This window comes from Pleurodeles waltl, chromosome 6 (genome assembly GCF_031143425.1).
Source record: "Pleurodeles waltl isolate 20211129_DDA chromosome 6, aPleWal1.hap1.20221129, whole genome shotgun sequence".
NCBI lineage: Eukaryota > Metazoa > Chordata > Amphibia > Caudata > Salamandridae > Pleurodeles > Pleurodeles waltl.
Genome location: NC_090445.1, coordinates 696,317,717 through 696,332,135, shown reverse-complemented (window position 1 = coordinate 696,332,135; position 14,419 = coordinate 696,317,717). Strand labels below are relative to the sequence as shown.

General features: G+C 42.4%; 1 protein-coding gene across 1 annotated transcript in view; it reads left to right on the top strand.

Moving 5' to 3' along the window:
- LOC138301683 (deleted in malignant brain tumors 1 protein-like) overlaps positions 1-14,419 on the top strand; it is an 88,691-nt gene that overhangs the window by 51,492 nt on the left and 22,780 nt on the right. Inside the window, exon 7 of the mRNA XM_069242198.1 lies at positions 12,433-12,762. Within this exon, the coding sequence (XP_069098299.1) occupies positions 12,433-12,762 (330 nt within the window). The remainder of the gene's footprint in view (positions 1-12,432; positions 12,763-14,419) is intronic.

The window sequence follows — 14,419 nt, the reverse complement described above, 5'->3', positions numbered from 1 at the left end:
CCACTCAGATGTTCCGAGAGGGCCCTGCCAACTTGTAATCCAAGATGGCAAAACCCAGGGACCCTCTGGAGGAGCTCTGAGCACCGCCCCTGGGGTAGTGATGGACAGGGGAGTGATCACTCCCCTTTCCTTCATCCAGTTTCACACCAGAGCAGGGACTGGAGGTCCCTGAACCGGTGCAGACTGGATTATGCAAGGAGGGCACCATCTGTGCCCTTCAAAGCATTTCCAGAGGCCTTGGGAGACTACCCCTCCCAAGCCTGTAACACCTATTTCCAAAGGCAGAGGGTGTGACACACCTTTCCCAAAGGAAATCATTTGTTCTGCCTTCCTGGGCTTGTACTGCTCAAGCAACAGGAGGGCAGAGACCTGTCTGAAAGGTGGCAGCAGTTGGGGCTGCCTGGAAAACCTCAGAAGGCTGCAATGGCAATACTAGGGCCCCTCTAAGGAGCCCCCAGAGTGCATGGAATCATACAACCAATGCTTACAAAAGCATTGGGGTATGATTCCAACATGTTTGATACCAAACATGCCTATGTTCGGAGTTACCATTATGTAGCTGGACATAGGTAGTGACCTATGTCCAGTACACACGTAAAATGATGCCCCTGCAGTCACGAAGTCTGGGAAAATGGTCCTGGAGGTCATGGGGACACATTTGCTAGTGCTGGGGTGCCCTCACACACTGTTGCATGCTCTGACAGGATTCAGCCTTACATCAGTTTTTAAATGCAGATGATTAGAATGTAAGGTTTTATATGTTATTAGTTTTTTCAATTTCATGAAGGTTTCAGAGTTCTCCTTTTTTGCATAATTTATGCGTCACTCTAACCCTGAAAGGGTTTTGTTTTGACTTATACTGGGCGCTTCCTTGTGTCTGGCTTAAGCTAAACCCCTCTGAAGAGCTCTAATGAGAAGGAACAATGTGTCAGGGGTTGCTTTTACTTATTCTAGGTTGGCTGAGATGGTATTTTACCAGTCCAAAGCTGTAATATTGTGCCTGGAGTGGTAAATGGCTTTTGTCATTTTACAGCTCTGCTAGTTTGACACTCATGCTTAAAGACTTTGCTGTACAAACAGCAAAATACTTTGTCCCTATCTAGCTCGGCATGAATAGCACTGTGCTGATCCTATGCCTAGAAACATTTCTAGATAAACATACATTTGAGGTGAGCAAATCTAAGGTGTCGCTGGTTTGCAAGATGCTCCTTACTGGAGATACTCTCCACCTAACCTTGGGAACTACCCAGAGTTCTTTCTTCATTTTTGCTTATATATATACATATATATATATATATATATATATATATATATATATATATATATATATATATATACATATATATATATATATATATACATATGTAAAAATATATTCACTGACAAAACCAAAGGTTATAGGGACGTTATGAATTCACTCAAGCCCTAAGGTGAGTATAACTCATGCTCTCAACATGCGCAGTTTTCTTATCAATAATTTTATGGCAAATGTTGCTGTGATAATGTCAAAGATGCCATAGAAAATGTAATTAAAGATATAATGTGTGGAATAATTCGCTGTGGCAAAGGCGCGAGTTATAGTTACCTTAGGATGCAAGCCATAGTTAACTGAAATAACTCTAACTATAACTGCTGAATTTCAATAGTTTTTGACACCTTTGGTTTTTTCCAGTGAATTACATAGTTTTTTTACATAAAGTAATTTTAATTACTATACATTAATCCAAACTCCAAAGCATGTGGCCCATGTTCATGCGCAACTGAGGTTGACCCAGGGTCTTGCCAGTTGCCGGGCCCTGCAATCAAGCCCTTCTAACCACTAAACCCTGTCAATGGATGGGTGAGTGCTTGCGTGAGTGTCTGAGTGGGTCTGAAAGTGGGTGTGTGACTCTATGAGTGGGTCTGAGTGGGGGTGGGCCCATGAGTCTCCGAGTGCACGTATAAGTGAATGAGTTAGTGTATGAAAAGATCTGAATTTGTTTTTACATTTTTTTTGCATATTGTCAAATATCTTGGAATATGCGAGGATATTCGAGAATATTGATGCATATCTCGCATGGTGAAGAAAAATTATTTTAAACCCATGATTTGACCGTAGCACGCCCCTGTATCACAATCCTGAGGTCAGGATACCTCAACCCTGACCCATTATTCTACTCAGCATTTCAGATTTCATCCCCAGGGACCCTCTACTTTAATATAAAATGCCAGCCACAACCTTCTAGTCAGGTTGTGGCTAGCCAAATACAGTGCTTCTATTTGTGCGTGCATTCGCAAAACTGTGAATATTCACAATCTAATTGCGTCTAGATGTACACAAATTTGGATTTTCCTTCATTTCTTGTAAACTACTGAACGGATTTACACCAAATAACCAAAGGCACAATCTGCATACCGAAAGCTAGTATCTGCTAATGTTGGTGTACTTCCTTCTGGTAGTTCGGGCTGTAGTTGAATTCAAAGGTCCTACGGGAATTAACATGGGAAACACAAACTTTTCGATCACTTTCTTTTTGTCAGCCCCCGCTCCACAGATCAACATGAAACTTTCCGTCCTCAACAAGAATCACTGTGGACATTTTTTGGGAAAAGTTTGTGAAGATTAGTCAAATGGTGCCAAAGAGATAGACAAGTCAAGAAACGCTATTTCTATGGAAACATGGTCCTAACTATTACTACCTAGTGGCAACTGCCTCTACGTAATATATATATATTTATAAACTATATTTTTGCCACCAACTGATAAACAGTCATGAAATATTCCAAAGCAAAAAATTTCAGCCACTTCTGCTCCTTTCTGGAAAGTGTTTTGGTGATCCGCCAACTGTTGGCCGAGAAAATGGAGAGCCCCAAAATGTTTTTTTCCCATTCATTTTTCAATAGGAAAAATGAACAGTGAAAACTGCTGAACACAATTACAACAAATTTGGCAGAAAGCTAGAACTCGGTCCAGAAGGTGTCTTTTTTAGAGACTTGGATTAAATCAGTTCAGTAATTTTTGAGAAACTAAGGCTCAAAAACGTTATATATTTACAAACCTGTAGGACCCGCAGAGCCACCAGATTCTGATTGGATGACACCACATCAACAAAGTTATAGCAGCAGCCATTTTAAGTCTCAGGGACTAAGGGCCTGCTTACGGGTCTGGCGGTCCTAGGACCTCCATATTTGTGGTGGCTGTCAGACTGCCACAGCTGTGGTGGTCTGACCACCAGGTTACAAAGTTGGCCACCAGACCCGCCAATCTACTGCCGTCCCCACCAGGATCTCACATCCCAACTGGCTGACAGTGGTGCAGATTGTATTCAGCCAGGGTGGTGCTGAGCTCAGCGCCACCCTGCTGATTACAACCTTGCTCTCCGCCAGCCTTTTGATGGCAGTTCTATCACCATGAAATGTCTGGCAGAGAACAAGTGCAGGGGACCACAGGTGGGCCACAGCACTGCCCATGCCTGTGGCATGGCAGTGCAGTGGTCCCCTTGCCCAGCACACTCAAAATGCACACTTGGTTCCTACCCATCAGCCTAGTGGGAATGTTGATAGAGCCAGTGGGAAGGTCTTCAGTATGGCAGCGGTCATCCCGTTAGGAGTTTGGCAGATGGGTGTTCCTGTCCACCAATCTCATAATTGGCCCCAAAGTCCCTAGTCGTGAAATTAAGATAAACAATATATAGGGGCACAAGACAGATACCCTACCCCTGTGGGACTGGTAAGGGGTCCCCGGGCCAATAGCATATGTTTTTTCAAATTTTCCTGGGAATTTGTGGTAGATCCATGAATCTGTTTCAAGATCTTTTTTCCAAATATTGTGCCCCGCCCCAACAAAAAATGAAGCCCCCTCAAAGTGTCTCACGAGCCACGAGAGCAGCGAATCCTACTTTATGGGATGGAGGTGGTGTTGGCCCACCCATGCCTCCCTGAGGCCCTGGTGGCCCTCATTTCTTCAGACAGCTATTAAATTATAGAGGGGCACAGCCTCTATCCTCAAGCCTTATTAAGGTCCCATGGCCCCTGTACCTGGGACACAAATTAAAATTAAGGGGGAAGGTGTCAGCCATTGTATGTCCCCAGAGATCCCATCTCTGATGCCGGCTCTTGCGTAGGGACCCAGGGACCCCAGAGATTCCTTGGCCATGAGAGTTCATGTAAGGATGTTTAATGTGCTGACATCCAGATGGAGCAGGAAGCTGTTCCTTCAGGGTTAGGAACACATTTTCTTTCTCTGTAGCTCTCTTGTGGGCAGGGAAACAAAGAATTGCTGCCACCCCAGCAAAGCAAAAGAAAACTGCATCACTGAGTAGAAAGAATGCTGGCTCCTGCACCCGTTATTGTTAGAGGTGGGGGAGCTGGTGGATCTGCGGAGTCTTGCGGCTCCCCTTGTAGTCCCCAAAGTTAAACATGCTGTAGGGTGCTTGGGTGGGGACATAGGCACCAAAGTATTATTTTTTAAAAATTGACATTTACTGGCTTGCAGGTAGCCAGCGGGGAATGGTTGCCCTGGGGCTCCCACCGCAACCCAAAATAGTTAAAAAAATGTTCTTGAATCTTATCAGTTGGCACTGGGGCACCCGATTTATTTATTTTTTTAAAGCAAAAATGACTGCTGACTTCTTTGCAGCCTATGAGGTCATTTGCAGGGAGCTAGCGGTGCAGCATTGGGCCCTCTAGTTTTGAAATACCAAATATGGTGTGAGACTATTGTTTCTAGGAACCAGGGTAGGGCTCTATTGTACAAATACCCCTTGTAAATGAAATGTTCTCTGACAGGTTGACTGCCTCTTACCACACTGTGCCTAAACAGTATAACTCATTAGAGATAAGAGTCAAAATCACCTATCAGTTAACTTTTCTTCAAAGTGATGGCGCATGAATATTAAGTCTTGGTGCCTGAAAGATCTAAGCAGCTGTGCCTACAATGTAGGGGGTATCATGACAGCCCAGCCATGAACAATGGAACAAGAAATATCAACAACACAAAGCAGGTGACCTGAAAATTAACAGATTGGATTCACTTTAGAAACTGATGGCTAACCCTAAGTGTGTACTTTAATGAGATTGATTTGATAGACTGAATACAGATTGACGTATTTTGTGTTAGAGAAATTCGCTATTGTCTCTCCATTCTGCTGTTAAAAGCATATAACAAACTTAACAAAACCCCAAGGGGACATATTGCTAGTTCATTAACTTCCACAAAAGTTATTTGTTATATTATGGCAAACACATCCCTTCAGAAGCACTCTAATAAATACTGCACCTTGGATGCTGGGATGGCTGAACATTTCCCCATAGTCAAAGGCAAGCCCTATAATGCTCAAAATGTTTTGACATTTTCATATTCATTAGTTTGACAAGCTTCTGTACTATCTACAATATTAAAAATATTATATTTCCCTTCTAGGGGTAATTACATCAACTACAGCGCCAGCACCAGTATCAACAACCACACAGCCAGGTAAAGAAAGCCACACATTAGTGGTAATCACTAGTACATTTTAAATGTATTGAATGTTGCCATCTTTGGAATACAAAGTGACTTTCCTTAGACTACTGATGATACATTCCTCTGACTTTGAGTATAATGATGGATTACTTGTGTCCTAAACAAATAAGGTTACCAAATTTCAAAACATTCAATTTGTGTTCCTAAAATAAAAAGTTACTTTGTTAACATTATAAATGGAACCGTTTACAACAATGAACGATTGTCAGTTAGTCAAAATAAAGGCTATTATGAGGCACAGATGTACCCCATGAAAAAAGCATGGCATATTTTAATAAATAATTATTGAATATGAATACCCAGACATTGAAAAAGGCTACAAAAGTAATATGGTAGAAAAAAAAAACTTATGTGCTTAAGAAAGGTGTCAGAACCATGTCTAGAAGCCAGTGTTAAGGGCAACCTCATGTGCTGTCCAAAATTGTATTTGTCCACCTAATACATGTGTTGGTGTACGTTGCCTGATTAGCTCTGCAGTCCTTTGAATTAAAAGCCTTTAGCCTCTATCGCCACTATGAAGTGTTCTGGTGTCCGCTTGTCACACATTAAAACCCTTTACAGCAATCAGCGTGTAAGAGAGTATATAATTGTAGTAACCAAGCTCAATTCATTCCACACCCCACATGACACAAATACTTAAATCAAAAATTTCACAAATTATCTCCGATGGAAAGAGAAAGCACTGCAGTTCCACCATATAGCTAGACCCAGTGTTGGGTTTGGTTGGGGCTGTTGGTCAAGTTTGGTAACTGCATTAAGCACCCTACATTCTTTGCTGAACCAGAGTTCTAATGTCCGTCCTTGAGGGTTGAACTGGACCAAGGGCTACTGGAAGGGTTAATGAACCTAGGGACACCACATTGACTACTTCCTCATTGAAGCTGGCCTTCACTTTATTTGGCAGCCTGTAGATTTTGAATTTGACAGGCAAACTGTCATAAATGTCGATGTCATGGACACATCACTTGGTCTGTCTACATGCCAGGGAAAAAACCCAGCAAACTTGCTAGTCAACTTATGAGTTTCCTTATCGTCCTGTTGGGTTAGAGTACAAAAAAGTAAAGCTTTCCTGAGCAAGCTTTCTCATTGCGGGACAGGAGGTCTGGAAGGGACTCACTCTCTTTTTCCCTCAATCAACATGGTCATGTCAGCCCTGTCAAAGTGGGGATTCGGATGGTTAGCATGTATCATTCAATGAGGGTGTCTGGGGTGCCCAGCTCTGCTAGATAGGTAACCACATGTACCTTCTCCACTACAATTTAGGGCCCAGTCCTATTCTCTAGGAGGGCCCTGGGAGCCAATGGTAACCACCTACAACTTTTAGCAAGGTTGGGACTTTAACAATGTCACCTTCTAATCACCCCATAGTCTGATAAGATCTTGACTGGCCTCCAGCTTTCTTCACATACTCAACCATTCTAGGATCTCAGGTCCAGTACATAGGCCACTATTTCCTTCTTGGGTTCCTTGAAACGTTTTCCCATTATTATCTCACAAGACTCAAAACACAACTCACAGGGTGCTCATGAAGAAGTTCAAAGTGGCTGAAACCCATTCCCTTCTTAGGTACCTCCCTGTAGGCAAATAGCAGGCATGGTAACAGGGTGTTCAGCTTACATCTCATGGGCTCTGACAGGTCTTTAATCATGCTTTTAAGTGTCTTATTGTACCTCTCAACACGCCTATTCATTTGGGGGTGTATAGTCTGGGGAACTTGTGGGTTACCCCACACTCATCCCCCCTGGCCTTCAAATAGGCAAAGATGAAGTTCTGTCCCTGTCTGAAAGGACCTCTTTGCGGACCCGTACTTTGAAAATGGTAAGCAGGGCTTAGGGAGCCCGAGAGCAGTCATTGTGCTCAGAGGCACTGCTTCAGGCATGATCAGCTACCATCATTCACCCTTTCAAAAAGTGTCCTTACCTCTTGCAGTGGATTAAGGAGGCCTTAGGCAGTCACCCTGTCTTTCCAGTGGCTTGTATGGTTGTGCAGGAACAAAGTAACTCATTTACTTTCTCAGATATCTGGGGCCAATAGACAAGGACATCTCATGGGCCGAGTTGAGCAGAAAAGTTCTATAGTGCTGCTTTAGTGTCTTGCTATTGAATGAGGTCCTGGTAAAGCCCTTGTTTTTTTGGTGGGAAAGCCCCAAGGATGAGAATTATGAATTTACGCATCAAAGGATGGTCCCTTTCTACCCAGATACTATTAGTGCCTTTGTCCAGTAAACGTTTGGGCCCAAATTTATGTGGGTCTAGTGCATCTTTGTGCCACATTAGCGTCATTTTTCATGACACTAATGTGGCTCAATGAGGCCAAATTTGCCACGTCATATTTACAAAGCGGCGAAACGCTTGCATTGCGCCACTTCGTATCCTATTTTGCCACATCATGCCTGCACCATGCAGAATGTATGCAAGGAGGGCGTTTCCCCATTAGGGGGACCACAAACATGGTGAAGTGAAATCTATGAGATTCCAGTGCACCATTTTTTGTGGCATTTTTTAACACCTGCACAGAGCAGGCGTTAAAAGGAGGCACACCATTACTTATAATGGGCCTCCATGTATTTTGCAGGTTTAGCACCAACATTTTTAGTGCTAATCCTGCAACGTACAACAACAGCGGCAACAATTTTGAAGCTATTGTCCCTAACCTGAGCCATTCTGCGCCGCATGTTTAATATGACGCACACAAGGTGGCGTTACAGGGGCGCGAGAAAAGTGGCATTCCATAAAATGGAGCGTCACTTTTCTTAAAATTGGGACTTAGTCGCTTTTTGTAGCTCTGATTTAATCAGCAGGAAAAGGCTGCAGGTTGTAGCTGGCGAGGGTTCCAGGAGGCCAGATACCTTCTACCTGAGGTCCAGATGGAGAGGATTTGCAGTTGCAAAGAAACTCATAGTGGGGGAAACCTCAATTTTCACAGATTGAAAAAGGCTAGAAAAAAATGGCAAAGAATTTGAAACGAAAGTGTGTGCTCATGCAAGGTGTCCGAGCAATCTCTAGTAGCCTGTAACAAAGGCAACCTCACGTGCTGACCTAAACTTTATTGGCCCACATAATACATGGCCCTGTCAACTGTTTAGTACTGCAACCCTTTGAATAAAAAGTCCTTTGCATCACTATAAATCACTCTGGCGTCAGCCTGCCACACATTTAACCCCTTTACATCAATCAGCATGCAAGAAAGGAGAAAATTATAATAGCCAAATATTGATATTGTGGTCTAAGGTACATTTATGCTGCCACTCAAATGACACAAACACTTAATCCCAACTATTTATCCCCCAGGGAAAAAGAAAATAGTGCAGTTCCAGCATGTGACTCAATCCAGTTTTAGACTGGGTTGTGCATCAGTTTTAATGACTATATGAAGGCCTCTGTAATCCACACAGAACCTGAGTTCTGGGGGCCCTCCTTGATGGCTGATCTTAGGTACCTCTACCATGGAACTGGACCAAGAGCTACCTGAAGTCTCAATGACTTCTAGAGCCATCATCTTGCTACTCCCTCATTGATTCTGGCCTCACTTTATCAGGCAACCTGTAGATTTTGATTTGGACTTTCAATATCATTAACACACCACTGGGTGGGTTTAAGTACCGGGGAAAAATGTCAAGCAAGCTTTTCAAACAACTGGTGATATTCCTTTTTCTGCTGCTGGGTAAGGAAACAAGAAGTTGGGTTGGCACACATGCCATTTCTGTCTCTGTCTGGAAGAACCTCCTTAGGGATCCCTACCCTGATGAAAATGTAATGCAGGACCCTCAGGAGCACAGGTGCAGTCATCAACTTCATATTCACTGCTTTAGGCTATATAGTGGCATTATTATCTACTACCATGCACCCTTTCAAAAGATATCCCCACCTCTGACAGTCGATAAAGGGGGTGTTGGGCTGACCTCTTGTCTTGCCAGTGGCTTGACAGGTTGTGCAGGAACAAAACAACTCCATATCTTTCTCAGATATCTGGGGCCTGTAGAAGTGGTCAATTAATTTTGACCATGTCGTCACTTGTCCTAGGTGTGCAGCTAAGGGGATCTCATGGGCCAAGTCCAGTATAAATGTCCTATAGAACTGGTTGACTGTCATGCCATCGGATGAGGTCCTGCTGAATCCATTGTATTTTTTGTGGCAAAGCTCTGAGCAAGAGAAACTTGAATTTCACCCAGAAAAATGGTCCCTTGCCAGCCACATACTTTGAGTGCCTTTGCCCAGTCAAGATTTCTTGATTCACACTTTGTCTCTTTTTGAAGCAGGACAAGGCTGCAGGGTAAAGCCAGTGAGGATGCAGGAGGCCAGGTATCTTCTTCACAAGGTCCAGCTGAAGAGGATTGTCATTGTGAAAAAGCTCAGAGAGGGGCAAACCTGAATTTTTAGCTGCAACCCACCTTGGTTGAATCCACCTGACACATTTGCCATTGTCCTCCATGAGGTTTATGGCACCAGAAAGTCCAAGGTTTTTATTGATGGTAGTAGGTAGATAGAGTTCATAGATGGACATGACACAGGCCCAGGCAAGGATACCAGAACCTCAGGAAAAAGCACTTGGAGGTCAGAAGTCACTCCAGTAGAGGCCAACACCAGGGTCCATTGCAGGCTCAGTTGGAATTGGTCACTTGGGCAGTTGCGAGAAAGGCCTCTTGTAGCTTGCTGTGTCCTTGTAACTTGAACTGGAGGTCAGTCTTAGGATTTTTGGAGTCTACTTATTTGTCCTGGATAGAGAAGAGTGCAAGTCCAGTCTTTCAGGGATCTTCTGAGGTTACAGACAGCAGATTCAATCCTCTTCTGATTTACCTCATGTCCAGTAGTGTTCTAAGGAGGGTACTGGGGATGCTAGATTTATGCTTGGCAACAGCTAGTGGGTGGGGATGACTCTTGGCTCCTCCCTAAACAACTGCGTACATGTTTCCACTGGTACCTCTACCTCTGCTAACTTGTGCATCCTGATGTAGATAAACATGTCAATGTTTAGTTACCCTAAATTATTTTCATTCATTGCTTTGCCTGAAGACAGACCAAACACATGTTTCTGTGTCTTCTTTAACCTATCACAAATCAAACACATATTTACAAACAATGTTTTAAACAGCAAATCCAAAAATATGTGTCTTAAGATCGCCATGCATTCAGTAGTTGAGCAACTGTGCAAACTCAAATTATAATCTAATTTTTCTTACCATTTCTTCTTTGGGCAGTTTTTTTCTGGCTATGTTCTTGAATTCTCAAAAAAGCCCACATAGATCTTCCATTATGTGCAACAACAAAGAACTTAAATATGCCAGTCTCGCTCCAGCTTGTAAAATGTGTTGTACCCCATCAGATATGACTGTTAGGATTGTTATTCATCGGGTACAATAAATAAGACTTAGGGCCTGATTATGAGCTTGGCGGTCACACCGCCATTCCTTGGCGGCAGCAGTCTCAATGACACTGTGGAGTCAGCGGTCTTTCACCCACCGTATTTAGATGTGACCGCCGGCCCAGCAGCGGTGTTTCTGACAGCGGTGACCCGGTGCAGGATGCAGTCAGCAATTTAGGAAACATTTTTCGATTAGTGTCAATGCAGGTGTGTGCATTTTGACTTAAAAATTTTAAAAAGTAGACATATGCATGACACATGTGGAAAAATATCCTGTATGAGTACTTTTCCATTGCTGAAGTCTGGACCATATGTGCCCAGTCCAGTCACTTGTAGAAAAGTGTAAAATGTTCTTACCTGTATATTGGCCCCCACATGGTTGTTTTTTCAGGGTCAAGTTTCTGCTGTGAAGGGGGGCCCTGGAGGAAGGGGTCCATGTCAGAGACTGTAGGGAAAAGCAGGAAATAGGTGAGCTTGCGCCCCATTTCCTTCGATTCTGCCCATCTTGAAGCAGGTGGTCTTCCCACCATAGTTGGCCAAGCAGAAAAGTGCTTCATAACATGGAAGGGAGGAACCTTGTCTGTACTGCCCTCTGACAGCTGCTGTTCCCCATACTGTGGTCGAACCAGTCAGGGAATGGTTGGTGGAGGCAGTGGGACTCTCGTGGTCTCTCGTTCACCCACCCACCAAAATCGTAATTCAGCGGATGGACCGCCAACTAGGATACCGGGGAATGTGACGCTGTTTCAACAAGGGCATTTCCGCCAAACTCTTAATTAGGCCCCTAATCTGAATTTTGCCCAAAAATGGGGACTACCAGAAGGATTTTCGTGCTTACCTCTTCAACGTCTCTATGTCTTATTATGTGCTGCTCTTCTTGACCTAGTAAAGTTTGTAAGGCTGATCTGGGACTCTTGTAAAACTGATCTGGGAATAAGTCTTTGTTGCACAGGTTGCTTAATTTTATTGTACAGTGTGTCTTTTTAAGCAAGTAACACAGGGCTTTTCCCTTAAATATAAGTCTTCATGTGTCCATTTCATGTTACCCCCAGGTTATTCTGTCCATCAAGGTATGTCCACTTCTTTACTTTTCCGAAATACCACATTATATCTATGATACAGCTTTAAAGCTGAATACCTACATCATTTTTATTTGATAAAAGATATGTTGGTATTATAAAAACAAAAAGGTACTCACCATAGGCAATGAGATGATTTTAGTAGAATACTAAGCCTCTTCCAAAAAGATTTTGTTATTTGTACTGATAATGCTCTTAGCATTTATGAAATTCGACAAAAATATAAATTTTATCCACCATACAGCACACATTGACGAACTATTGAGGCTATTTACTAAATGACTGTAGCACATGGATAATAGCCAAGCACTGTCAATTGTTCTATAAATTCACTACAAGATATACAAACGTTTCTCATTACAACTCAACTGTTCAATATAACTTTGTTTTTGATACCAGGCAAATAATATTAACAAGACATAAGATGTCTTACAGCTTTGCAAGGCCTTGTTTAACTTATGGTATTGCGCAATATATTTGTCTCTCTAGTTCCCAGAAATACTACAAGTATGGACTTACGCCTGGTTAATGGAGGACAGAAGTGTGCCGGTCGAATAGAAGTTTTCTATGGCGGAGTCTGGGGTACCGTGTGTGATGATTTCTGGAGTACAGCAAATTCACAAGTTGTTTGCAGACAGCTGGGTTGTGGAATTGTCCTGTCTTCGCCTGGAGCGGCCTTTTTTGGTCAAGGAACTGGAAGCATTCTTCTAGATGATGTACTCTGCAGAGGACAAGAAGCTCACCTGTGGGACTGTCCCAACAAAGGATGGAACATACATAACTGTCTCCATAGCAATGATGCAGGGGTTATCTGTTCAGGTATTTTCTCATTTCTTTTTTTCTTTAAAACATTCTCAGCCATGCCCTTTATTTGTGGTTTCCCAAAAAAAGCTACATTTACATTGGGTAATCACACTCTTAAGACGAGGGGTTTCTCTATATAGTTTCAGGCTAAGTATACTAAATTGACTGTTACGAGATGCACTTTGAGTCTAGGTGTGACTGTTTGTTGATGTCCCACACATGACTTTCAACTACCTCCTCATCTCACTGAATTTAGTTTCTGAAGGAAAGCTGTCGATCTGCCAGGAAGAGAATCAGGGTAATCATTTGAAAAACGTAGAAGATTCTGTGGATTCTTTTGAATTTCTCTGCAAATGCCACCAATGCTACGGGTGCCTTAGAATAGTAACTTATGTATTTGTCTTGTTTTCAAAATTATGGTCTGCACACTGATACATTTCTTAAATTTTGCTTTTACTTCCTTTGTATAAGCACTGTACATCAACTCTAACATTTTTTGAACTATTTCTAAAATAAATTTCAGATTACAAAAACATATTTTAGACAAATTTGATCCAAATGTATTCACCTTCTGTTCATTAACATCATCAGTTTAAGCACATCAGTATAGTGCATTCCATTATTTTAAAATGACACTATACTCTGCTTCTTTCATTTTGCTCTTTGATTGCCATTTTGCTAGTAACCATCTATACAGCCTATGTCAGCAATTCAGCACTTCTCTGGGGGAACATCTTTTTTGAGCAAACAAAATATGCCTAGAGAGTCATGTGGCATACCTTAAAGGAATCAGCCTTGTCAGATGTCTTAGACGGCTCGAGTAATTATTGCTGAAGATACTTTATTCAATGTCAAGGATTTTACAACAATTTTTTTACGTTTATGATTATAACATTTGAATATGAGGTTCATAGTTAAGTTTAAATTCATAAAGGTTCATGGAATGTATATGGCAATTCACCACTAGGTAAGTAGGTAAGTATAGTTAGGACCTAGTTTATATAGAAAACGCATTTATTGTTTTGCTAATAATTTTGGTGCCACTTGATGAATATTCACAAACTTTTCCCCCAAAACTTTCAGGCTCACATCAGCTGCTGTCTGGAAAGTTTCAGGTAGATCTGTCAGGGGGCGGGGGGGAGAAAAAGGAGGGGTCCCAAAACGTGTTCTCCCCATTCATTTTTCCACAGGGATTTCGAACGCCGATAGCGCCAGAACCACTGGATGGAATTACACCAAATTTGGCAGAAAGGTAGCTCTTGGCCCAGAAAGAGCCCTTTTGTTGTTATTAGGTCTAAATCTGTTTAGTAGCTTTAGAGAAATTAAAGAAAATCCAAATGTGTATATATAAGGACGCAAAGGCGCTGCAAACCATCCCGATCTCGGGATGAGATCTGAATGGATGTGAACACTTCAACAAGGAAGTTTTGGCAGCCATGTTGGAAAGTGCCATCAGCTGAGTCAGAGAAAAAAGTGTAAAAAAAAATATAAAAATAAAGAAGGGGCCATTGTAGAGTTACCCTGACCCTTTAATTCTGGTGCTGCCCCCCCCCCCCCCAGAGCTAAAAAACATTTTTTTTAAATGTCACCGTGATTCGTGGCGGATCAATGGATCCAGTGAAAATACCCCCCAAAAAAACAAGCATGGGCTCCCGCACTTGTTTAACTGTAG